The following is a 27,414-nucleotide window of genomic DNA, read 5'->3' as shown; positions in this document are numbered from 1 at the left end:
AAAGTAAATAAACTGAAGTCAGGCAAGTAGAAAATGAGCCAAGATTCAAACTTAGGTCTTGTGCCCACAGTCCTTTTTTCAAGGTAATACACATTGCCTCCCAACACTATAGAAATGGAGGGCATTGTTAGAGTGACTCTTGGTTTTTGCATCTGTTGGGCACTAACACACTGGAGACAGGTCAAATGAATCTCAAATGTGATGAAGCTTTTCTATATCTGTTTTCTCCTAGAAAATTCTTTCTCCATTATTACTTGGAGAAGTTACTTTGGGGGTGGAAGTGGTGATGGCAGGACCCTAAACCAGCTTGAGAAGTTATGTCAATTCCATTTGGGCACAGAGCCCATCTTCTCACCTCTAATTACAAAAGCTATTGGGCTGTGGAACAAAAGCTGTTGAGTGATTTTATTCTGAATTCTCCAGACTTCAATAAGAGAAGGAAAAGTCATGAAGGATAAACTCTGAAGACCATGACTCTCTGATGCAGCTCATGTTTTCCTCTGCAAGTAATTACTACGGGAGCAACCTCTGGGTCAGGAAACCTCAGTTGGATCTGATTCCTTGGGGAGCCCAAGCAAATAAAAATGGCTCCAATGTATGGAAACTTGGACTGCATCATGATAACAGTGTTGCTGCGGGTGTTGGTAAGTTGCATGCCTCAAGGTTCCTGGAGCAGAAGAATTTTTCTTTCCTTACAGTGAGGACTAAGGGCCTCATTAGGTGAAATACCCAGTTGCCCCTATGGTGTGATTTGAGGGGCAAAGAAAGGTCTCTCTGAGCCCAAATTTGTCATGTACCAACCTGTCACATGTCTGATTTTCTACTATTAGAATAATTATTTTCAACTTAAGGAATTAAATTCAGGAATATCACAAATTCAAGTTAGAAGAGATTTAGAAGTCATCTTCTCTTTTCCCATCATTTTATAGATATGGATCCTGAGGCCCAGGTGGGTTAAGTAATTTGCATAAGGTCACCTAGACAGCAAGTGGCAGAGGAGGGATTCAAATCTGGGTCTTCTAACTCCAGCCCCAGGATGCTTTGCTGAGAATCAGAAAGGATTCCATTGAAATATCAAGATTGCAGTTGCTAACTACTTTTCCTGGAGTCAGAGCTTTTGATCCTGTGGCCCTCTTGAACCTAGTCGTGAAACCAGAAGGGTGTAAAAAGTCTTACGAAATTCAATCTGTCTTAAAACCTATGCCCTAAGTTCTCCAGCTCAGAGCTTCACTTATATATTTGACATACATTGCTACCTCCTCTGGTTATGTAGTTCCCCAAAACATAGGCCAAATGGAGAAAATTAGAAAATTAGCTAGAAGAAATAACTGCTATTTCATAGTAATAGTGGTGAGAAGTAACAGCTAACACTGGAAAAGAAAGAAAATTGAAAAGAACAAAACTTTACTTTCTATCTTTTGGCATTTATGATAAAGTCAATTATCTGTCAATATCCTCAGACTCCGAGGTCTGAATTGTATGTTATTAGGAAATAATGACATTTTTTAATGAACATGGAATATTAAAGTTGCAAGAAACCTGAAATACAGTCCATTTTAAGTATGTACCAAGTTTCAGGCACTATACTTAGCCATAGGGATATGAAAGAAAAAAGTCTCTAGATCAGGCATTCTAAAAATTTGTTCTGTCCTGGACCCCTTTGGAAGTCTGGTGAAATCTATGGACTTTTTCTCAGAATAATGTTTTTAAATTCACAAAATAAAGTGCACATATTACAAAGGAAATGAAATAGAATTATTAAAATATTAACCAAAACAAAAGTACATGAACCCCAAGTTAAGAATCACTGTTATAGAATATTTGACTTGGAATCAATCTTAGGACATAGAATGTCAATACTAGAAGGGGTTTTAGAACCTCAAACTGATAATGGTTGAACTTCAAGGAACCTAAGAATATAAAATGTTTGAGGAAAACAGTACTTAAAACATAAAATCTAGGGCTAACAGTTTTTCGAATAGAAAATGTTTTTAGAATAGAGAAAGTTGAAATTATAAGAGAACTTAGAACATAGCAAAGAATGACAGAGTGAAAAAGGCATCTGCATGATTGTGGACAATTGAGGAAATTGACATGCATGAAGGTGAAAGGACTTTTCCAAGATCATATAGCAATTTAGTAGCAGACTCAGGATTATAGTTAAACTGTCTTGTTTCCCACTCTCTTGCTCTTTCCTCCAGACCATGCTACCTCTTATGCCCAGAGTCAAAATGAATGGTTTGCTCCAAGGACTGGAGTTTAGGCTCACTTTACCAACAAGGAATATCAGAGAAGTCTACATGGACAAGGTGGCATTTAAGTCGGCTGTTGAAAGAGGGGTAGGAATTCAACAGGAAAGAAGGAAGGAAGAAATTGCAGACTTAGGGAAGACTAGAGGCAAAAGCATAGAGCAGGAGAGACTAATAAGTTTTTAATTAACAGAGCCTTAATCTTACCTGGTCTCAAAATTCTGAGGTCCCCATGAGAATTACATGAGCTCTGTGCCTCGCTTGAGTCACCCATTTCCTCTCCATGCCTACATGTACAGCCCCACTCATCAAGTGAATTCAAGAAACAATTAAGGCTCAAGAAAAAATAGAGGGTGCGTTTTAAGAGCAAAAGCACCTAAAAGCTAGAATTGCTATCATTGAATTACTTGCTTTCTCTCTTCCCATTTGGAGGTGCCTTTATTATTCCCAGCTTTCTCCTTCCTTCTGAGTGTGCAGAAGCCGGAGGGGAATTCTCCAGGGCCACACAAATCAGGAGAGAGTTAGACTTTCTTTCTAGTCTTGTTAACGGTGCCTACCTTTTAGAGTTGAGAACACAATGTGTAGACCTGGAGGCAGAGATGATAACCAAAATCTGTCTTTCTGGCTCAGCAAGGAATTGCACAACATTCATTCATTGCCTTCAGTGTGCTTAGGATTTAGGGGAAGGGAAGGTCTTGACTTTATCAGGTAGTATAGAAATTTCCTCCCCAGGTGCAGAGTGGAAACTCCTCTCTAACTTATAATCTTGGAGAGTCATCTGGGTCATAGAGGATTCAAGTGACTTTCCTCTATCATATAGCTAGTATATATCAGATGCAGCTCTTGAATTCAGATCTACATCAGTCAAAAATCAGCCTTCTATCCAATATTTCATACTACTTCTTCAAGCCCCAGTTGACCACCTTTATTTTAAACCCCACAAATATAATAGAGAAAACATTTAATATAACCCTACTAGATGAAAAGCACTGGGCTAGGCACTGTGGAATCAACTTGTACTCAAGAGGCCTGAAATCAAGTAACAAAGGTATAAGACAGTGATAAACATAATATGCAATCTTATATTCTAGGGGAATCAGAGAGTTGTCAAATAAGGTGTTGAGTGAGGTTGTAGGGAGAAGAGCTTTACCAACTAGAGGTATCAGAGAAGGCTTCATGGAGGAGGTGGCATTTAAATTGGGTGTTGGAAGAAGAGTAGAAATTCAACAGGAGAGAAGGAAGGAAGAAATTCCAGATTTAAAGATGACTAGAAGCAAAGGCAGGGAGAGGGTGAGACCAGGGAGTGTTTGGTTAACAGAGCCTTGTCAGGTCTGGTTGGGCTTACAGCACAGGTAGAGGAATAATTACAGGTAAGCTTGGAAAGGTAAACTGGTGTCAAAATGCAGAAGATCTGGAGCAGCAGGCAGAGAAGTTCGCAATGGACTCTCCCACTTCTGCACATGATACCCTCATCTTTTAGGATACCAAGATGTATAAGCTTGATATCATTCTTGAACTCTCTTTTTCACCTTACAAATCCAATCATATATGACGTCTTCTGCGTTCAATATCCACAAAATATTTAAATCTACCCCTTCTTTCCTCTTATATGGTCAACATCCCAGCCCTTATTTCTTCTCACCTTGAAAATTGCAAAAGTCTCTAAACTGGCCCCTGTAGCCCAGGGCTCTTTCCTTTCCAATACATTCTCTTCATGGTAGCTACCATGGTAATATTCCTATGGTAAAAGTGTAACCCTTTCATACACACACACATACACACATAATATATAAAAGTGTAAACATGTACATATTTGTATATATGCATGTATCTGTATACACATATATGTATATATTTATGCATACATACATATATGTAAAAGCAGAGAATATCTTATTTATGTCTTTGTATCTCCAAAGCCTAGCAAACTGCTTATCACATAACCAGATACTTAATAAATGTGTTGATGGATTTATTAAGTGAATGCAAGTGTTGAATTTCTAGTAGAGCTAAGATTTTGATTGAGACACGATAATTACTTAAAGGCCAGGCAGACACTAGAACAGAAGGCCCTTGAGCTCAGATACAATTTTGTTTTTGTTTCTATATACAAAAAAAACTAATATGGGCTACATCCTTGGCACATGGAAGGTTAATACATGTAATAAATACTGGTTGAATTAATGAATGAAAAGATATATAATTGGGGTATAGAATTACAAAGTCTTCCTTTTCATACTGTTCTGGGTTATCTAGTGATCAGTACTGTTTTCTCAACAACTTTACCAAGGTATGGATCACAGGACTTCTGAAATGTGCACTGCCCTCGATGAAGTGTAGATGAGATCCTTAGACACTATGGAGAGGGTGAATCACACTGTGACTGAGTTCATCCTGGCGGGTTTCACCCGGGATCCCGTGATGCAGCTGGTGCTCTTCGTCCTTTTCCTCGTGGTGTACTCTGTGACAGTGGTAGGGAACATCACTTTGATAGTGTTAATCTGTACAGACTCCCGGCTGCACACCCCCATGTACTTCTTCATTGGGAACTTGTCTTTCCTGGATCTCTGGTATTCATCTGTTTATACTCCTAACAACATAGTGACCTGCGTCTCTGAGGACAAGAGAATCTCCTTTGCTGGTTGCCTGGCTCAATTCTTCTTTTCCGCTGGGTTAGGATACAGTGAATGTTACCTATTGACTGCAATGGCTTATGACCGTTACATGGCCATCTCTAACCCATTGCTCTATGCTCAGGCCATGTCTTCAAGGCTATGTGTGGGTTTTGTAACAGCTTCATATCTTGGAGGCTTCGTAAACTCCACTATCATTACAAGTGAAACATTCACCCTGACTTTCTGTGGGGATAATGTCATTGATGACTTCTTCTGTGACCTACCACCCCTGGTGAAGCTGGCATGTGACGTAAAGGCCAGCTACCACATTGTGCTCTATTTCCTTTTGGCTTCCAATGTCCTCACACCCATTGTTTTCATTCTGACCTCCTACCTCTTCATCATTGCTGCCATCTTAAGAATTCGCTCTACCCAGGGTCAACTCAAAGCCTTCTCAACTTGCTCCTCTCACTTAATCTCTGTTACTTTATACTATGGCTCCATTCTATATATTTATTATCGTCCTAGTTCTAGCTATGCCTTAGAGCAGGATAAAATTGTCTCCTTATTTTATACTGTGGTTTTCCCTATGCTGAACCCCATGATCTACAGTCTGAGGAACAAAGATGTGAAAGAAGCCATGAAGAAACTCTTTAAGATGACAGCTTCCTGAAATTGAGGAAACCATTCTTCATCTTTTTTATTTTCTATGAGATCATGCATATATTTGATGTAACAGTCACCTGAAATACTTTATACTTGGGCAAACAGAAGAAATCTTGAATGTCTCTTTCTTCACTTCTTGTAGTTTGCTCTGGAGTAGAACTGTGATTATAAGTTGTCCCTTCCCTCCACTGTTTTCAAGCATATATAGATAGATATTCTCTACCTGCTATGAGCGGCCAGGCAGAAACTTGATCATATATAAATATCCTCTTCCCCTACTCAAGGGGACCACCAATTTCCATGTAAAGTGGGGACACCACTAGCCTGGCCTATATTAAAATCAATGATGGTCTTTGGATCTTTTGTATATTTTCCTCCTTTAACGTTGACCTAATGGGCATCAGAAAGTCCAGAAAGTTCTGTGAGTGATAATAAGAAGCATCTTCACTCACTGTTCCTGATGTCTACAATGTTCTTCCTCCTCATCTCTGCCTTCTGGCTTCTCTCTTCTACTTTAAATCTCAACTAATATCTTACCTTCTACTGGAAGTCTTTTCCAGTTCCCCTTACTTTTAGTGCCTTCCTTCTGCAAATTATCTTCAATTTATCCTATATATTGTTTGCTTATATGGAGTTTTTCTGAAAAGATTGTGAGCTCCTTGAAGGCAGTGACTATCTTATGCCTTCTTTGTATTAACAGCACTTAATACAGTGACTAACCCATTGTAGGTGATTAATAAATTGCTGTTGATTTTTAGAAGCTACTGGAGCCATTACAAGTGCATTTGTAACCATAATGTCTCCACTAGCAACTTTGGGAGTAGATTAGTATCGATTATTATTATTATTATTATTATAATTATATCAGATATTAATATTTTAATGATTAATAGAAACAATTTTGATATCATTAATAATTGATACAGATAATATTAACACAACAATAATTATTAGTATTTGGCATCTCCCTTAGAGAGAAAGTGAGACCATTTGAAAGGAAATCCTTATTGATGTTTGATTGGACTGTGCTAAGCAAATTGTAAATTGACTAATTAGCATAGTAGCCTTGCAAAGAAATAGTGTCCCAACAAGACTTGAATATTAGTCTCCCACCACCTGTACTAGCAGTAATAGTAACAGGACTCTGTTGTAATCATTTCATGATTTTGTATTACTTGTTGTCCTCTTTTCTGCCCAGGAATAAACAGACGATTCCATGCATTCATGCATAGCAATAAAGTCATTTAAATTGGGCACTGAGGATAAGGTCTTAAACAGATCTGCTACCAAATAAAATATTATAATTAACTGTGAAAAAATAACATAGAATTAATTCAAGGCATTTGACTGAATTCATTCACTCATTAACTCATTTATGCCTATTTGCACTCACTTCATAGTTAAATCATCATAGAATCACAGAATTTTAGGGTTGAAAAGGATATCAGTAGGAAACCCATACCAAGATCTAATCCCCACATAACATAGTTGAAAAGCAAACATTAAATGTGTTCTTGAAGGCCTTCAGTGAGACACTCAAGAGACAGAGAACATTCTTCATTACAACCTTCTCTGGCCATGATTAAGTTGATCCTGTAATTTCTTGTAGATTTTTTTTTCATATCTTTGAGTACTTTCTGGTTCCCTTCTCCCTATCCAGCTCTTGTATGTATCTACATTGAGCGTAGAACTCTCTACTTATCCTATATCTGTCTTTTTGCTTACATATACACACCCAAACAAATACATACACAATGCCTCACTAGCAGGTATTGTGACAACCTGAAGGAATTACTGATTCATTGGTCTGAGAAGTTCTTACAGAATTATCACTTTGCAGTAGTTGTCACAAATTCTTTGTGTATTCAATACATAAACATATATAAATGTATATATAATATATGTGTACACACATGTATATATGTATGTATGCATATGACTTTCAAGTTTTACAAAGTATTTCCCTCCCAACAACCTTGTAAGTTAGGTAGCATGAACATCACTGCTCTGATTTTTACAAGTGAGGTAACAAGAGAACAAAAAAATGTGACCCATTCATAGTCACTCAGTTAATAAGGTTCAGAGTTGGATTTTTGACTTCAGTCCTTTAACTCAGGCCTTTTAACTTCAAGTCCAATGTACTTTCCAAAACAAACAAAACACTCCCTTTGACAAAAACTTTGCTGGTATGCCATGAGGCCTTAATGGCAAAGAATAAATAATTATTCTGAGAGGGTAGAAATGATCAAATGTAATGATGGTCAGGTGAAGTGGCCCATTTGCAAATATCTCAGTATTATTATTCTTGAAGACACACTCTCATAGGGTCAAAGGCTTCCACAAGTTATTTGAGACCTGCTTTAACTGATTAAAGTAATATAACACTTGTCCTTTCGTCCTTGATCAACTTTCCCTGGCTCCAAGATACATACTATTTATTTTTTCTTTAGTCATATTTATATATGAAAAATTTGTTGTTCTGGTGTTCTTTTTCAGTTGCATCTGCCTTTCTATGATTCCATTTAGGTTTTCTTGGAAAAGATACTGGAGTGGTTTGCCATATCCTTCTCCAGCTCATTTTACGGATGAAAAAACTGAGGTAAACAGAGTTAAGTGACTTGACCAGAGTAATAGTCATACATGTAGTATCTGAGGCCAGATTGAAATCATGAAGATGAGTCTTCCTGACTCCAGGCCTGGCACTCTATCCACTGTGCCACCTAGCTACAAAATGTAGAATTACATACACACATACACATACATACAAACATACATACAAACATACATACATACATATATAATATATATATATATATATATATATATACACATAATGTACACATACATACATACACACGCATAATAAATGGAAACTCTGTTCTTTCCCATATGCAATTTCAGAAATATTTGAAAGACATAGGATTTTTATCTTCATTTTGTGAATTTAACCTGAGGGTCTATGTCATTAAGGAGATCAGATTCCTTCTGATATCTGAATACATTTTTTTCAATGAGGTAATTGTCATTGTTCATTAGGTGCAGGATCCTATATGGGTTCCATTTCTTACAGATTATTAGCTTTATTTTAAAACATTTAAACTCAATAATTGGAGCATTTGCATGAATTTTTTTTAATTAATTAATTAATTTTTAGTTTTCAACATTCACTTTTATAAGATTTTGAGTTCTAATTTTTCTCCCTCCATGCCCCCTCCCTAAGATGGTATGTAATCTTGTATGGGCTATACTTATTCAATCATATTAAATTTATTTCCACATTAGTCATGTTGTGAAAGAAGAATCAGAACAAAAGGGAAAAACACGAGAAAGAAAAAAAAATAATTAAAAAAACAGCAAAAAAGAGAAAATAGTATGCTTTGATCTGCATTCTGCATGAATTTATTCATGGTCACATTTATTCAAATTGTTTGATAATTACAGAGTTACAGAATCACAGATGAATGCCCATAACTCTTGACATCTTGGTTAGACTTATGGAGACATTCTGGCCTCCTCCTTTTTTATTCATACCATCCCATTCAGTTTCAAGGTCAAAGATCATTAGAACTTGCAGAATTCTGTGTAGAAGTCTCCTCTTCTAACTCCCAACTTCCCAACTCCAGATCCCTTGAATTGAAGCCCAGGAAACCTTTTGTAAAGTTACCTAGATCAGAATATGCTCCATTAGCATCATAGTCATATATTTCCTCATGTCATGGAGGTCATGTAGACTTTTGAAAGTTGTGCCACTTTTGCACAAACTGTGGGAAGAGTGAACAAGCCAGAAAGACTCCGTATGTTATACCTGCCAAGTGATTTTCCAGTCTTTGCTTGAAGAACTCTAGCAGGAGAAATCCACTAATACTGCCCCTACTCCCACCCTCCCACCCATATCAGCCCATCATATTTTTGGAGAACTTTATAGAACAGGAAGAACTTATGATTGCTTTCAGCACAATGGTTAGCAGCTAGGTGGTACAGTGGATGAAACACTGGACCTAGAGCTGGGAATACCTGAGGAAAATCCAATCTCAAATACTTAATAACTGTATGACCTTATGCAAATTACTTAACCATTGTTTACCTCAGTTTCCTCAACTGTAAAGTGGGGATCATAATAGTCTTTACAGGTATGAAGACTACAACAAAATTCACTTCACAGGGTTATTATGAAGATCGATTGAAATAACATCTGTACAGTGCTTAGCATAGTTCCTGGCACATTGTAGGCACTGAAATGATTATCTCCCTCCCTTCAACTCTGCCTCTTAATTTTTATGGTTTCCATGTATAGTGCTTTGCACATAGCAAGCACTAATACATGTGAGGAATTGAATGGAAAATGAAGAAAAACCTGCAGACTTTAAAGAGCAATAGAAATGGTGATTATTGCTTTAGCAAGTCTTCTCATATATTAATTATGGACAATTAGTCTACGAGAGAAAGGCCATGTACTTTCAAATATTTCACCTTGTTCCTCCTTTTCTTCACAATTTAGATTTTTTTTCTCTTTCTATTACTCATGGAAATTAAGTTAGGGAATTTATAGGTCCCTAAAATAGGGTGAGAAGCTGTGTCCTTTGACACTGAGTAGAAGTCTCCCCTATCTCAATTCTAATCTACAGATTCTTTCGGACTTTGATGCAATAGGAGCTCATTGTTATTGTTACTTTCCTGTATTCTCCAGGCCTCATTAAAGAAGAGAGTCATGGATGAATTAACTTTGGAGAACATGATTCCCTGGTGTGACCCCAGTCTTCCTGTGGAATTAAACAAAACCAACACAATCAATGGGAAATTTGGTTTAATTGCCATACCCAAGAGGCCCCAGGCCAAGAGTGTTACTAGATTGGGATCTGAGGCCTTGGAGAGCACAAAACACGTACAAAAAGATTCTAGGATCATCAGAATAGGACTCCATTGGGATGATAGTCTGGTCGGCTTTTTGGTAAGTTGCATGATCCAGGGATGGAGATGCAGTAGAATGTTTTTGTTCTTGGAATAGAAGCTGATAGTCTGTTTGGTGAAGCATAAATTAGCTACCTATAAAGTGTGACTTAAGGTGCCAGCTGAGGTGTCCATTCAGTTCCCACACATCTGACCCCAGCCATGTCATGCACAAGACTGACAAAATGCTTGAAATCCAGTAAATACCATCTATTCTTTTGTGTTCAGGCATCATCTCTAGTGGCTTCATGAGATCATAGGTTTCATTTGCAAGGGAACTTGGAAGCCATCTCATCTAAGCCTTTCATCTTACTGATAAAAATCTAGGTCAAAAAACAAGCAAGTGGCAGAGTAAGGATTCAAACTTGGGTCTTCTGATTCCAGATGCATTATTCTTTCCACTTGGCTACTTCAAGAGCTTCAGTTGAATGGAAAATCTTACAGATCCATTCCATTTTCCTAGCATCAGAATTTTGGGTTCTCAAGCATGTTATGAATCCAGGAAGTTGGTGAAAGGAGGAATTAAGGGCTGAACTATCTTTATCAAACCTTATGCACTAATGCTATCAGAATATTTGATCTAGTTTAAATCTGCTTGAGGCATTTGGTTTCCCAACTCATAGTAGGTTTAAAATAGAAAATGGGATGGTGTCAGCAAATAACAACAAGAAAAGACATTTTTTTTAACTTTACATTCCCAGTGATGAGAAATAACCAGAGTAACAGGAATATCCAGTAAATATAATATAATATAATAGAAGGAAAGGAAGAGAGTGAGTGAAGGAGGAAGGAAAAAAAACAATAAAACTATGGGAAAGCAAGGAAACACTCACAAATCATATTAATTGGGATTATTTATTCCAGGGAAAAGAAATCCTACTTAGCTTAATTGGTCCCCTCCCCACAAGGTTATGTGTTTATATTAATAATCAATGAAATTATATATATATATATATATATATGTATGTATATGTATTGTGTGTATATACATATATATGTATATATATGTATACATATATATATATATATATATATATATATATATATATATATATATATATATATATACATATATATGTATATATATGTATACATATATATATATATATGGAGAGACACAGAGAGAGAGAGAGAGAGAGTCAGACAGAGAGACACAGAGAGAGAGAGACAGAGAGAGAGACAGAGAGAGAGAAAGAGAGAGGGAGAGAGACATAGAATGATGATCTATCCTGAATCTTAGAACACATAATATTTGACTGGGACTGGACCTGAGGACTTAAAATGCCCACATTCAGACTAGAGGACAGCACACAGAGATTGACAGAAGCAGAGAAGAATGCTACAACTAGGAGTGCCCCTTAGATTATAGAACATTAAATATTTGAAATGATAAGGACCCTGGAAAATAAAATGTCAGAGATTAAAGGGACCCCACAATATGGGGTTTGTAGCTAGCAGCATCTTTATATCACTAAATATTAGAAGACAAGGAGACTTTAAAACGTTTGTTGTTGTTGTTCAGTTGTTTCAGTCCTGTCCAACTCTTTGTGACCCCATTTGGGGTTTTCCTGGCAGAGACAATGGAGTGGTTTGCCCTTTCATTCTCCAGCCCATTTTACAGATGAGGAACTAAGGTAAACAGGGTTAAGTGACTTGTCCAGAGTCACGCAGCTAGTAAGTATCTAAGGTTGGATGTGAATTCAAGAAGAGTCTTACTGACCCCTGGCCCAGCACTCTAACCATTGTGCCATAGAACATAGAATTTCATAACTAGAAGGGATCTTAGTGACTTGAATGGTCAAAGTTCTTAACCTGGTATCTGTGGACAGATTTCAGGGGTTCTGTGAATTTGAGTAGGAAAAAGAAAATACATCTTTATTTTCACTAACAAGTAACTGAAATTTAATTTCCTTCAGTTATGTCATTAGGCCATAGAATTGGTAATATCTGTGACTTTGTCACCAATAGAAATCATAGATATTTTCATATTGCATTACAGTTGTTATAAGTGTCTCAAAATACCATTTACATGCAACACCACCTTGAAATCACTGTGCTTATTAGACTCACTGATATATTAAAATATTGCTTTTAAAATATTTTGACAACGGTTTTTATATAATTAATTTCCTTTGAAATCCTATGTATTTTATGCATTAAAAAACACTGTGAGGAGGGTCACAAGCTCCCCCAGAGCAGCAGAGTTGAGGTCCCATTACACATTTCTTGTGTAAAAGTTAAGAGCCTCCAATCTAGTCCAACCTTGTTATTTTATACATCAGGATTCTTTGGCCAGAGAGGAACAGTTACTCTCTCCCAAGATCACACAGATATTTAGTAGCATACACAGAATTATAATTGTGGATTTCCATTCTACAGTTCTTTACCATATTCCAGACTTTGTCTCCCACCCAGTGTTTGGATCAACGCAAGCTATTCATGGTAAGAACTTGAGTTCATTTCCAAGCTAGGATGGTCCCAAGAATCTGAAGTACCTTGAGAGAGAGGAGGACAAGCTCTGTGCCTCTCTAAGACATACAGTACCACTTCACCAGCTCTCAGGAACATTTGTTATTTCTTCCTTATAACCATTAGGTCAAGTCACATGAAGTCAATGAATATTCATTAACCACCTATACTGTTTCAGGCTCTGTACTAAGTGCTGCCATTAAATAGAAATTCTCTAATCAGATATCTGAAAATCCCAAACAATTGAATCTGCATGTACTTATTTAGCATTTATTATGGGCCAGGTGCTATGATAAATACTGCTTTAATATAGTGGAAATCCTTTAATGAGATAGAAGAAGATAAATCCTAGACATTCCATCTAGTATACGAACAAATATTTATTAAACAATAAGGGGCAGCTAGATGGATTAGTGGATAGAGCTCTGAGCTTGGAGTCAGGAAGACCTGAGTTTAAACCCAACTTTGAGAAACTTCCTAGCTGTGTGACCTTGGGTAAGTCGCTTAACCTTTGTTTGCCACTGGAGAAAGAAATGGCAAACCACTCCAGTTTCTTTGCCAGGAAAACCCTGTGGAAAGAAGTCCATGGAGTCATAAAGAGTCAAACACAACTGAAATGACTGAACAACAACAATAGATGTCCCAGATATTATGCTAATATTTGGGGATACATAGAAGAAAAAAAAATACTCTCTGCTCCCTCAGGAAGTCATATTTCAATGAGAGAATCAGCCATAAAAATAACTACGTACAGAGAAGCTCAGTGAATAAAGCACTGGGTTTGAAATCAGGAATACACATGTCTTTGAGTTCAAATCTGGTCTCAGACACTTACTGGACATGTGACCTTGGGTAAGGCCCTGTTTGCTTATCTGTGAAATAAGCTGGAGAAGGAAATGGCAAACCACACTAATATCTTTGCCAAGAAAAGCCCAAAAGTGGTCAAAAAGAGTTAGATACAACTAAAAAAAATGACTAAACAAAATAAAATGCACAGAAATTTGTTTTGTTTTACTGTCTATTACTGTTTTTTTTTTGTTTTTTCAATGGTAGGAGGAAGAGAAAATTGATTTTTGCTAAATAAAAAAAATGAAAAAGGAATGATGTATTTGAAGGGAGAAATTTGAGGCTGGAAAACCTGTTCTAAGGATATTACAATAACCATCAGATCAGAGATCTATATTTGGAGGGCCTTAGGGAATATCTGAGCTCTTTGTAGATGAGAGAAATGACAAATTGAGAGATTAAATGACTTGTCAAAAATCACCAAGGAAGCTAAGATAAATGAGTGGGATATAATCCCCAGCTCTCTGTCTCCACATCCAGAACTTTTTCTACTATACAATTGGAAATATACATTGTCCCCATTGTGATCTTGCCTGTGTGAGACTGGGCAAATCACTTCATTTTTATGTGTCTCAGTTTCCTCATATAATAATTGGTTTTAAAAATACTTATGCTACCTACCTCATATAGCCATTGTGAGGGGAAAAAGGAGATTGTGTGTGTAAAACACTTTCTAACTCATTATTTATGGAAATTATTCTGACCTTTAGAAATGTGTGCATTGAAGTGGCAGCTGGGAGGCACAATGGATAGAGAACCAGGCCTAGAATCGGGAAGACCTGAATTCAAATTCGATCTCAGACATTTACTGTGCGATCTTAGACAAATTACTTAACCCTATATGCTTCAGTTTCCTCGTCTATAAAATGTGCTGGAGAAGAAAATGGCAAACCACTCTAGTATCTTTGCCAAGAAAACCCCACAATGGGGTCACCAAGAGTTGAACACAGATGAAATGACTGAACAATAATAGGGTAAAGTAGATGACTGGTCTTGAAGAGAATACTTGTTATTCTATATTTTCTATGAGAAAGTGCAGAGAGTCATGTCTTTATAATCCCTTGCATCACTCAGAGAGTGACTAGCACAGATTACTAATGAGCTTGATAAGTTATCAGAAGAGAGGGGACTCCAGCTACCAACATGAATCATATAGTTTAGTAGCATGAAGGCTACATTTATCATGTGCTTCATAGGGCCAAATCCTGATTCATTGGCCACTGACATCATGCTGTATCTGTTCACGGCTTACAATTTCATTTGCCAAAGTGCATAGGAAACCTTATACTTGGATCAAAGTAACGTCATATCTTGTGTTTACTCCTTTGTCCAGAGCTTCTGGTAGCCAGGCACTATTTGTTTGTTTGTTTGTTTGTTTGAACTGTCTTTAGTTCAACCTTGTCACATACTTATACATTCATAGTATCAAAAGTTTAGGTATGAAGGACACTTCAAGGATCTCAACTGGATCCTTAGTCTAATCTCTCTCATTTACAGATGAGGAGACTGAGGCAGAGAAAGGGGATAAATCACTTGCCCAAGTTCACATAGCTGATAAATATCTGAGGCAGGATTTGAACTTGGGTCTTATGAACTATAGTCTGACACATATCTGCCTGAACATCTTCACGTCTGTTTAAAAGGACCCAAGTAAATGCTTTTTCTTCCCCCAAAGTGCCATGTGGTTTGAAAGATCTTACAAAGTCACTACGTCCCTTATGGAGCTGTTGCGAGATGAAATAATTTACATAAAAAAAGCAAAAGCTTTATTTGGGGAGAGCTATTATTATGACTGAAAATACATGAAGGATTTCAGTAACATGTGGAACTTCTGGAATGAGAATTCCTTCTACCAATCCAGCGTTGGAATTAGGTTTGAAGCACTTTAGTTGCTGTGCTTAGTGTTGGGGCTAAAAGACAAAGATACTATCCTCAACGTGCTCACATTCTAGTGGGTGAAAATATGTAAATAACTAGCTAGATGCAAGAACTATACGGAATGGACAGAAGGTAGGCTGAGAGGAGAAGGCACTGCAAGTTGAGGAATGGAGGGACCAGGAAAGGTCTCCTTCAGAAGCTGAGATTTGGACTGAAAGAAGTCATGGAAACCGAGTGAGAGGTAGCAAGCGGGAGCATTCAAGTTATGTGGGACAATAGATAAGTTCCAGGGAGTTGTGAAATACACACACACACACACACACACACACACACACACACACACATACATAGGTGCGCACAAGAGCACATACACACATACGTATATATTATATATACATATATACATACTCACGCATTTATGTTATGTGACTTGCCGAAGGAGGACATTACAAGTATCAGATTTGGAATGTGATCCCATGTCTTATTGACTACCAGTACAGTATCGTTATTCAGTTGTTTTTCAGTTATGTCTGACTCTTCATGACCCCATTCAGCGTTTTCTTAACAGATATATTGGAGTGGTTTGCTATTTCCTTCCCCAACTCATTTTACAGATGAGGAAACTGAGGTAAATAGGGTTAAATGAATTGTCAGTAAGTGTCTAAGGGCAGATTTGAACTCAGGAAGATGAGTCTTACTGACTCTAGTCCTGGCACTCTATCTACTCCAACATCTAGCTGCCCTACCAGCACAGTACTCCAACCATTACACCAACATGCCTGATGATGATGATGATGATGATGATGATGACGATGATGATGATGATGATGATGATGATGTAAGATTTCACTAGTTTGAATTATCTTCAATTAGTGGGGGGGGCATAGGAATGAGTCAGAACCCTGCATTACAGAATGCAAAAGAAGAGTTCTTTGATGAACTTGCCTCATTCATTTTATTCCTAAACACAATGCAGAATGTGGACTCTGATTTAAAATAATAAAACATTTTATTTGATACTGGAAGTCATCAAGCAAAGGCTAGATAAGCACTTCTTAGATTTCTTTCAGTGAGGATTCTTTTCAGTATTGAGTTGCACTGATGATGCTTTATGAAGACCTTTTCAACGCTCATATTCTGAGGTTTTGTTATTCCTGACGTTTGCAAAAATACATATATTTTCATGCTAAAACAAGAGGTCAAAAGATATGAGATAATTAGGATTTGGCTTAAGGAGGGAATAACATATACATTCAATTGAGTATGGAAATCTGTCTTACCCTACAGGAAAATAGGGGGAGAAGAGGACAAGAGAGCAGGGGGATGATAGAGAGGAGGGCAGATTGGGAAAGGGGGTAATCAGAAGCAAACACTTCTGAGGAGGGAGAGGGTCAAAAGAAAGAACAGAATAAATGGGAGGGCAGGATAGGATTAAGGGAAATAGAGTTAGTTTTTCACAATATGTCTACTATGGAAGTGTTTTGCATAATTGCACATGTATAACCTATATTGAGTTGCTTGCCTTTTCAATGAGGGTGGATGGGGAGGGAGGAAGGGAGAAAATTTGAAACCTAAAGTTTTAAAAACATATGTTTAAAAAAAATGTTTTCACATGCTACTGGGAAATAAGAAATACAGGAAATGGGTTACAGAAGTCTATCCTGCCCTACAGAAAAATAGAAGGAGAAGGAGATAAGAGACCGGGGGGGAGAGATAGAAGAGAGGAAAGACTAGGGGAAGGGGCATTCAGAATGCATGCCATCTTGGGGTGGAGGGAGGGGTGAGATGGGGTGAAAATTTGGAACTCAAAATCTTGTGGAAGTAAATATTGAAAACTGAAAATAAATAAATTTGTATTTGAAAATTTTTTAAAAATTTAAAAAGATATGAGATATTGTGGTTGGTGGAATAAGAAGTGAATTTGGAGTCAAATGACCTTGGACAAATCACATCTACTCCTTGCGTCTCAATTTCTTTATCTGAAAAATGAAAGGGTTGGGCTCAGTGATGAAGCAATAGCTACCTAATTTCTTGATCCATTAGATTAATAGAGAGCTGATTAATTATGATCCATTAATCATAAGCAAGAATAGCCTTATGTTCTAATAGTATAATTATGTATAATTAAAATGAGGTTCTATCCAACACTTCCATACTTTGTGGAGATTTCATTGCTGTAGACAATCTTGCCACCATTTCACAGAACAATTTTAGTAGCTTGGTAGACAGTTTTTGAAGATGGCTATAGCTAAAATATCCTTTACCCTTCAGACTGGCAGGTAATGAGCCTCTTTGAAGTTAGCTGGGCTAGTCCTTGGATAGCAGTCGAAGTCAGTAACATGGGATGCATGTAAAGCCTTTTTAGCCTGGTAGGAGCCACCAGAACTTGATCACCCTTTAGAAACTTTGAGAACCTAAGACCATCTCCAGTGAAATAAGAACTATTCCAAATTCCAAATTTCTGCTGGCAGTGAGATTTACCCAAATGACAGGAAGAGATCAACAAGATTAGGTGATAGGCAAATGTTGATGCCTGTTGATTGTATAGTTTATTCAATAATGCATTGTTTGTTTTTCATTTATTTTATGTAGGTAAGGGCAATGGTGCTTCTGAACCATTTCTCCATGGTAGATGAAGCCCATTGAAGGCATGAAGAAAAGCAATCATACTGTAACTGAATTCATCCTGCTAGGTTTCACCCAGGATTCTATGATGCAGCAGATCCTCTTTGTAATTTTCCTCATTGTATACTCTATGACAATGGTGGGAAATATCACTTTGATAGTATTAATCTATACAGACTTCCGGCTGCATACTCCCATGTATTTCTTCATTGGGAACCTGTCTTTTCTGGATCTCTGGTACTCCTCTGTGTATACCCCCAAAATTATGATGACCTGTGTCTCTGAGGACAAGAGCATCTCCTTTGCTGGATGCATGGCTCAGTTCTTCTTCTCAGCTGGACTAGCATATAGTGAATGCTTCCTGTTGGCTGCCATGGCATATGATCGTTACATAGCCATTTCTAATCCACTGCTCTATGCTCAGGCCATGTCTAGATGTTATGTACATGTCTGGTTGGCATTTCCTACATTGGTGGTTTTGTTAATGCTATCATACTTACTAGCAATACATTCACTCTGAACTTCTGTGGGGATAATATCATTGATGACTTCTTCTGTGATGTCCCACCCTTGGTGAAGCTGGCATGTAATGTAAAGGGCAGTTACCAGGAGGTTCTCTATTTCCTGTTGGCCTCCAATGTCATCATTCCTACTCTACTAATCCTGGCCTCCTACCTCTTCATCATTGCTGCCATCTTGAGGATTCGGTCTACCCAGGGCCGACTCAAAGCCTTTTCAACCTGTTCCTCTCACTTGATTTCAGTTACCTTGTACTATGGCTCTATTCTCTACATTTATTCTCGCGCAAGTTCCAGCTATGCCCTGGAGTGGGACAAAATTGTCTCCATATTTTACACTGTAGTGTTCCCCATGTTAAACCCCATGATCTACAGCCTGAGGAACAAGGATGTGAAAGAAGCCCTGAAAAAACTCTGCAAAATGACAACTTCCTGAGTTTGAGGAAAACATTGTCTTTTTTCCCCAATAAATACATACATGTATTTGACGTGACTGTCATCTGACACTCAAGAGTTCTGTCAAATATTTTCTATTAAAAGTGATCTAGAATATGCTTTTTTCCTAGGTATAGAATAGTCTGATAAGAGTTGAGGCATTTTAGGTTATGTCATAAAGTACTGGGTCTAGCAAAGTGAAATTGGATTAATATTTGAAGGAAAATGTGCCTGTAGAATCAAGTGCTTTTGATTGTTTAATTTATAGTAGAGGCAGTGTTGGTTATAGTGACTTTTGTTTTATGTTTGTAGAGAGGGAGATCTGTGCTCAAATCCTGTTTCCGGCAATGTGTGAAAATGGTCTACATGTTTTTCAGTCAGTCATTCAGCCCTTGCAGCCAATGAGCATTTATTAATCTCTTACTATGTGACCCAGGTACTGTGCTAAGTGCTGATGATATGAAGAAAGGTAAAAGCAGTCCCTGTTCTCAAGGAGCTCACATTTTAATGTTAGGGAAGACATTTTAATGAATAGGTATATACAGAAGTATATAATAAGTATAAAAATAGGTATAATATAATAAATAAGTATGTACATTGTATGAGGAAAGTAGCCTTGGTGGGGAGGACAATAGCGGGTTGGGGGACTGTCTTTTTGGGGACGGTAGTATTTGAGTCAAATCTTTAAGTCAGGCAGGGAAACTAGGAGGGAAATTACTGCAAGCATGGAGGAAAGCTAGCACATAGACACAAAGACAAAAAATGGAGTGTAAGGAACAGAGAGAAGGCCAGTGTGTCAGAAATTTAAAGTATGTGCAGAAGAGCAACATATGAAAGAATGGAAAGGCAGAAAAGAATCCCATTTTGAAGGGCTTTAAATGCCAAAGGACTTTCTTTTTGTTTTGGTGATAATAGAGAACTACTGGAGTTTTCTGAGAGGTGAAGTGACATGCTTTAGAAAAATCACTTGATCAGTCAAAGGCAACTCTCTAGGACTTACCTTATTTGTGTAGTTATTGAGTCGCTTCAATCATATCCAGTTCTTTGTGATTCCATTTTTTTTTTTGCAGAGATACTACAGTGGTTTGCCATTTCCTTCTCCAGGTCAACTACTAAAGTAATATATGGATTGTGATCATCTGTGGTGTTATAAGGTCTTCATGCTGATAACATCATAGATCCTTTATGTAAATCTTTCTATATTTTTGGTATGATTTCCACTTGAAGCCATTATTAATCTGAGAAATGATTCCTGTTAAAATATATTGAAAATGACATCATCTTTTTATTATATATGGAATGGAGTTAATAAAGTTTGAGTTGTTTCATTTTTAAGCAAATACCTTTTCCAGAAAGTATAAATTTGAACATTAATATCATTTAAGGAAACGTAGAAATATTATTTAACCACCTATGAGCAGATCCGAAGGATGGCCGGGAGGATGTTAAAGTAGGACATCAGGATGGCTAGTATGCTAGACAAAACTGTGAACCCCACCACTCCCAGGAGCACTTTCTCATAGACTTGTGCGTCAGTGCAGGACATCTTCACCAGGGGGTACATCACAGAAGTGGTCAATGATGTTTTTCCCACAAAATTTCAGGCGAAATGTATTAGCAGTGTGGGCTATGGCATTCAGGAACCCACCTATGTACGACCCAGCCACTAGCCCAACACAGTGAGACCTGGACATTGCAGCTGAATAGAGAAGGGGGTTGCAGACTGCTGCATGATGGTCATAGGCCATAGCAGCAAGGAGGTAACACTCAGTGTAGGCCACAGCACAGGAAAAGAAAAATTGGGCACCACAGCCTGCCAAGGATATACGCTTGTCCTCTGAAATACAGGTGGCCAGGATTTTGGGGGTGTACACAGATGTATACCAGAAATCTAAGAATGACAGACTACCAGTGAAAAAATACATGGGGGTATGCAAACGGGAGTCAATCCTGATTAAGATAACTAGAGTCATGTTCCCTGCTAATGTTAGCAAACAAAGAGTCAAAAAAGCTCCAAAGAAGACCAGTTGCATCTGGGGGTCAGCTGAGAAGCCAAGAAGGATTAATTCAGTCAAGGTGGTCCAATTCCCCACTTCCACAGACATAGTGGTGGCAACCTTATAGAATCCAAGAAGCATGAAAGACAGATATAGAATTTATTAGTTCATGTGATTTAGATGTGGAATGACCCCAAGGGGCAGAGGGATGGCACAGAGGATAGAGTTTTATACTGGGAGCCAAGAAGACCTGAGTTCACATTCTGCCTCAGATGCTTATCATTTGTGTGACTCTGGGAACATCACTTAACTTCTATGTCCCTCAGGGTCCTCATCTGTAAAAAGGGTATTAAAATAGCACCCATGTCACAGGATTACTTTGAGGTCCAAATGAGATGATGTATGTAAAATGCTCTGTGAAATGTAAAGCAATATATAAATGCTATGTAGCTACTAGGCTTTTCCCATCATTTCATGGAGGAAGAACCTGGAAATCCTAAAATGTCAGACCTTGAAGAGACCTTAGAATATAGAACACAGATATTAGATCTAGGTATAGAATATATAGTGTCTGAATTAGGAAGGGCTTCAGAGTATAATATAGAATGCCAGCATTATGCAAGAGCTTGGAGATATGTACTCAAGCTTTCTTATTTTATAGATAATAAGATTATGTTTGAAGAGCTAGAAAAGCCCTCAAAGGTCTCTTCATTTCTTTCTTTTTTTTTGGTAATTATTTTTTAAAAAAATTAAACTTAAATACAAAATAAGGAAAGGAAACAAAACTAAATACTAAAATAATACAAAATAAGAAAAACAAAGCATTTCCATGTGCACAGCAAAACATGAAAAAGGATTCAAAATATACAGAAACAAATTTCCATTTCAAGAAAGCCTGTATAATAAATACTACACCTTGTATTGAAATTTGTTCATCTTTTCTTCAGTTCGTTGTAAGTTTTCTTTTGTTCTCTGCTGTGTACTTCTTATTTTGTTCTGTTTTCCCCTTTCTTCCTCCACCTCAGAAGGTTACAACTAAATACATATATATGCATATATGCATACATGCATATGTATGTATAAAATAAGATCACATACAACACACATGTATACACATATATGCATATGTGCACACACAAATACATACAAAATGTGTGCATATAACACATATACACATATAATACACATATGCATACACATATACGTATATACATATATATTCATACATACATACACTTCCTACACACATATCTACTTACACATTGATATTCATACGTAGACATATACATTCACCTGCATCTATATAAGACCTTACTAATCTTATTTATCCCCTCTTTCTCTGGGGGTGGATAACTTCTTCCTCCATAAGTCTAAGTCCTTCTATATTTTTCTGAATCTACTAACTCATTGTTTCCTACACCACAACAATATTCCCATCTTATACTGTCTAGTTGTTTTAAATACTCCAAAACAACATTGATAAATATGGCTGACACATAGTGCAGTTTCCCTGTTTTTCTATTTTGATTAAATCTATGTTAGCCTTGACTTTGTCTGAGATCGTGATTACCACTCCAGATCCCTTTTCCCTAACAAATTCTACTCCTGATCTTTATTCTATGTTTGCGCAATCTCTTATTTCCTATCCCTCCCGACTCCTTTACTTTACTTCTACCCACTGCCTTGCCATCCCATTAACTAACCTACCCCCCACTTAGGATCCCTTCTTATTCTCCCATTCCCATTAATCTAAACACCCTTCTATACCCTGTCTTTAACCTATTCCATCACTTTCCCATCTAAAGATCCCTCCCTTATCATTTCCCCTCCTAGTATGTTATTCTTTTATTTCTTTCTGAATTTAGATTTTTGTACTTTTCTAGATATACATTTATTGTTCCCTCTTGAGCCCATTCCCAATGAAAGTAGGTTTCCTGGAGAACTACCAGCCCTCCTCCCCCCACTAATTCCTCTGTGTCTGTTCTTCCTCTCACACATCATTTGTATAAGATAATTACTCTTTTTAGCTGTTCCTAAACAGTTTTACTTTTTACAATCATATCATACTCAGGTCTACCCCAATCTTTTTCTCTTCTTTATCTGTTCTCCATATCAGTTGTTTTTCTTAGGAGATATTACACATTCTCTTCTATTTTTATTGTTAAGATTTTGTTTTATTGTTTCTTAATCTTTTATAAGTTCACTGACTTCCTCTTGTCCAATTCTGATTTTCAAGGAGTTGTTTTCGGCCTTTCTTTCTTAAGATGCTACATCTCCTTTTCTAATTGGCTGACTTTTTTTTTTCATAATTTTCTCATTTTTTCTGGATTATCTTTTTTTTTAGTTTTTCCTCAACCTCTCTCATTTGATTTTTAAAATCGTTTTTAAAGGATTTCTTCATTTCTAACTTTCTAATTTCATAGGTGAAAAAACTAAGGCCCAGAAAGTTGACGTGACTTTATTTTTTGGTCATACAGGTTATTACCTGTAAGCTTTAAGGAAGAGATATGCTGTCAAATTCTGTGAATCAGGAGCCAGCATCCTTTCTGCTCTGGCATACTGAATATACTGAAAAGTGAGGTGAAGTGACTGGCTTAATGTTAATCAATCATTCAATTGATTAATCACTTCACTGATCAATTAATCAATAAGCACTTATCAATTGCATATTACATGCCAGATGCTGTTCTAGGTGCTAGAGCTACAGAGTAAAAGCAAAACAAAAACAAACAAAAACCTAGTCTTTGGTCAAAATTGCTTATATTCCTAATGGGAGAGAAAACAAATATAAAAATCCATCTATGAAAAATAAATACAGAACAAATGCAAAGTAGCCTTAGAAGAAAAGACACTGGTGACTAAAGGGACTGAGAAAGCACAAGCAGGAGGGAATATTTGAGCTGAGTCTTAAAAGAAGCCTTTTTTTTTTCTTAACACCTGAAAGTTAGGAGGGAAAGTATTGCAGAGAAGGGTGACAGAGAGTGCAAAACCATAAAGGTGGAAGACAAAACATCATATACGAGGAGTACGAAGTACGCCAATGTGGCTAGACTTTAGATTATTGGGGATCAACGTGCTAAGGGATTAGAAAGATACCAGGCCACATTGTGAAGTGCTTTAAATTCCATATAGTGGATTTTATATTTGATCCTAGAAGTAATTGGTATTTATTGAGTAAGCTATTGACATGATCGGACCTGATCTTTAGCACAATCACTTTGGCAACATGTGGAGGATAGATCTGAGGGGGTAGGTATTGAGAGACATAAAGCAGGATGACCAGTTAGGGGACTGTTGTAGTAGTTCTGGTGAAAAATGTCAAGTACTTGTATCAGAGTGGTTTGTATATGGAGAGAAGGTACTGGATATGAAAAATATTGTGCAGGTAGCAATAATTTTATTTGGCACATGATTGACTATAAGTAATTAGTAAGGAGTAATTAGAGAGGAGATGAGGATGACACTAACCAACGTTATTAAACTGGACAACTGGAAAAATGGTGGTATCTATGACAGTTAAAATGGAGTTTAGAAGAAGGGAGGCTTTGGAGAGAAAGATAAATAATTCTGTTTGTGTATGTTGAATTTGGAGATGCTTATGGGAAATTCAGCTGGAAATGCCTAATAATTGATAATTGGCAATGTGAGATTTGAGTTCAGGAAGGAGACAAAGACTGGAAAGTTAGATATTTGAGTAACCTGTTATAAAATAGAAATTCTCATGTATGGCCTTTGAAGATGGGTACTGCATAGTTTTTTTCTTTGTAACCCTAATAAGGAATAAGGTGCCTTGGACCATCCAAATTATGGAACCTATAGGAGAAATTTTAGGACTCTTCCACAATCTATATTCTGAGGCCATCTTTTTTTTTTTTTTGGCAAGGCACTTGGGGTTAAGTGACTTGCCCAGGGTCACACAGTCTAGTGAGTATCATGTGTCTGAGGCCAGATTTGAACTCAGGTCCTCCTGACTCCAAGGCTGGAGCTCTATCCACTGAGCCGCCTAGCTGCCCCAACATCTTTAAGAAAGGATGTTTTTTTCAACAGGCACAGTGAAAATGGTTGTGCAATAATTGACTCTTAGAGCATTGAAGCCAAGAGGATACTGAGAGACTAGCCTTTTAGAGATATAAGTGAAAGTAAATATTATTCAGCCCAAATGTTTACTTTTGCAGAAAAGGAAACTGAAGACCAGAATGGACATGTGCCTTTCCCATGATCATGCAGCTATTTAATGGCAGAGCCATGATTAGAAACTCACTCTACTGCTTCCTGGTCCAGTGCCTTTTTCAGTAATAGAATATAAGTTTAAGAAGTAGAGATAGATATTTACTGAAGCACTGTTAAGTGCTTCACAGACTGTTAAGTAAAAGTAAAAGCATATTCACTACTTTAGAAAATTACTGCCTTGAGAAAGTCCCTATCTTTCTCTGGAACATTACTTCATCTGCCAAATGATGTGATTGGAAAAAGATCATGTCTAAACCTTATGATCCTATAACGAACAATGAGGAAAAGATTCACATGCTGGAAAGTGTAGACTGTGGGAATTTAAGTATCCCCTATAAGTCAGCTTGGCTGGGGGGAATGAGTGGTCATCTCTCAAATATTCATCCCAGCCCAAATGGAGGATGAAGCTTCAGACCTAATGTTTTTGCACCCATCAGTATTCCTCCTCACTTCTGGGGGAATACGATAACTACTTCATTGACCAGAAAGAAGAGGGAATGCCAAACCCCAAATAAGTGATGAGATTAGAGCACTTACAGAAGCACATAAGGAAGTCCAGTTTATTTTTAATAGTGTAGAATCTTGATGAAATAAAAAAAAAATAAAGACTTCAAAGGAAATTGTATCCAATGGAAGAGACACAGAGTTACGTGCAATGAATGAAGGTACCTTGTTAATTTCAATATTAGTCTAAGAAGAAACATGGTGAGAAGTTTCTTCACATGTTCTGAATCTAAAGAGCATGAAATATGTGGTGGAAATGACACTGGATTTTAAGCCAGAATGAACCTAGATCAAATCCTGCCCAACTCATTTTATGACAACTCTAGATTATTCATTTTACTTCTTTGAATCTTGATCTAGTCCTATGTAAAATGGGAATAACAATACCTATGTTATCATGAATAAAAAATAATATTAAATGATTTAAAGAATTATAAATAGTGTGTAAACAACAATTTAAGTTTGGCAAAGCACTTTTCTTCATAATCTTATTAAAACAGATAGGGCTAGAATTATTATTCCCATTTTAAAGAAGGGGAAGCTAAAAGATGATAGTTACCATCAACACACAATACAGGGATAATTTATTATTGTTAAAGATGTAATCTGCTCTAGTAAAAAGAGCACTTGATTTGGAGTGATGAGACCTGGGTCCAAATCCTGAGTCTGCTACTACCAAGGTGAGTTGGGATATGTTATTTAACCTCTTTGGGACTCATTCCTTAACTGTAAAATGAGGAAGTAAGATTGAACAACCTCGAAGTTCCTTTCCATCTATAAATGGATGATTTTATTATTCTATGAATGCTTTTTACCATTCATGTGGTCTTGAGAAAATTCCTTCCTTATCTCTCCGACCTTCAGTTTCTTCATCTCTAAAGTAAAATGTAAGATAACATCTGAAAGTTCTTTTCTACTCTGAAATCTTTGATCTTATGGCCCTAAGATTAAAATTAGACACTGCTTACTTGGTGCCCGTATACCAATATCTAGTCTCAGCCACTTACCTTCAGCCTGGCAGGGGACAGCTTGTGAGACAAGACAGTCTGTTTCTTTTCTTGCTCTTCAGCTCTGACATACCTTCTGTTGGACCCATGAATATCTCCTTTTGCTTCCCTCCGAACCTCTCCTAAATAGTCTCTCAGAAACCCACACTTCATTCTCCAAAGAATCAATTAGAGTTGTTCCAGAGTTTGGGGATGACACATTAATTGGGAACTAAGAAAATATGTCATATTTTGTTCAAAGTAGGCTTTTCGTTTGTGAATATCCCTGTTTATCTTAAAGTTGGGAACAATGATTCCCCAAAGGCACTCCTGGATCTCCATTATTTGATTCAGTGGAAAGTTCCCCATCTTACAGTGGGTAGGGGAGGAGCAGAAGAAACCCTGAATTTGAAGACAAATGACATAGGCTCAAATCCTAGACCTAGATC

The 27,414-nt window shown here is 37.2% G+C and overlaps 2 protein-coding genes and 1 pseudogene across 2 annotated transcripts; 2 read left to right on the top strand and 1 right to left on the bottom strand.

The window, feature by feature from the left end:
- The first annotated feature begins 4,607 nt into the window (after positions 1–4,607).
- Positions 4,608–5,537, top strand: LOC110199682 (olfactory receptor 9G19-like). Its single transcript, XM_020974563.1, has one exon. It carries the CDS (start codon positions 4,608–4,610, stop codon positions 5,535–5,537), a length of 930 nt encoding a protein of 309 aa, XP_020830222.1.
- A 12,783-nt stretch (positions 5,538–18,320) lies between these two features.
- LOC110199634 (olfactory receptor 9G19-like) lies at positions 18,321–19,249 on the top strand (annotated as a pseudogene).
- Positions 19,250–20,659: 1,410 nt separating this feature from the next.
- Positions 20,660–27,139, bottom strand: LOC110199577 (olfactory receptor 9G4-like). Its single transcript, XM_020974451.1, is given in 3 exon segments — positions 20,660–20,801; positions 20,803–21,365; positions 26,987–27,139. Coding segments are annotated over 3 exon segments (858 nt in total).
- Between the last annotated feature and the right edge of the window lie 275 nt (positions 27,140–27,414).

Source organism: Phascolarctos cinereus, unplaced genomic scaffold (assembly GCF_003287225.1).
Source record: "Phascolarctos cinereus isolate Bilbo 61053 unplaced genomic scaffold, phaCin_HiC Scaffold_9;HRSCAF=440, whole genome shotgun sequence".
Lineage (NCBI taxonomy): Eukaryota > Metazoa > Chordata > Mammalia > Diprotodontia > Phascolarctidae > Phascolarctos > Phascolarctos cinereus.
The sequence above is the reverse complement of the archived record's forward strand: the minus strand, read 5'-3'. Positions and strand labels throughout refer to the sequence as shown.

Coding starts and splice junctions, on each gene's coding strand:
- LOC110199682 (XM_020974563.1), top strand. CDS start 4,608: ATGGAGAGGGTGAATCACACTGTGACTGAGTTCATCCTGGCGGGTTTC.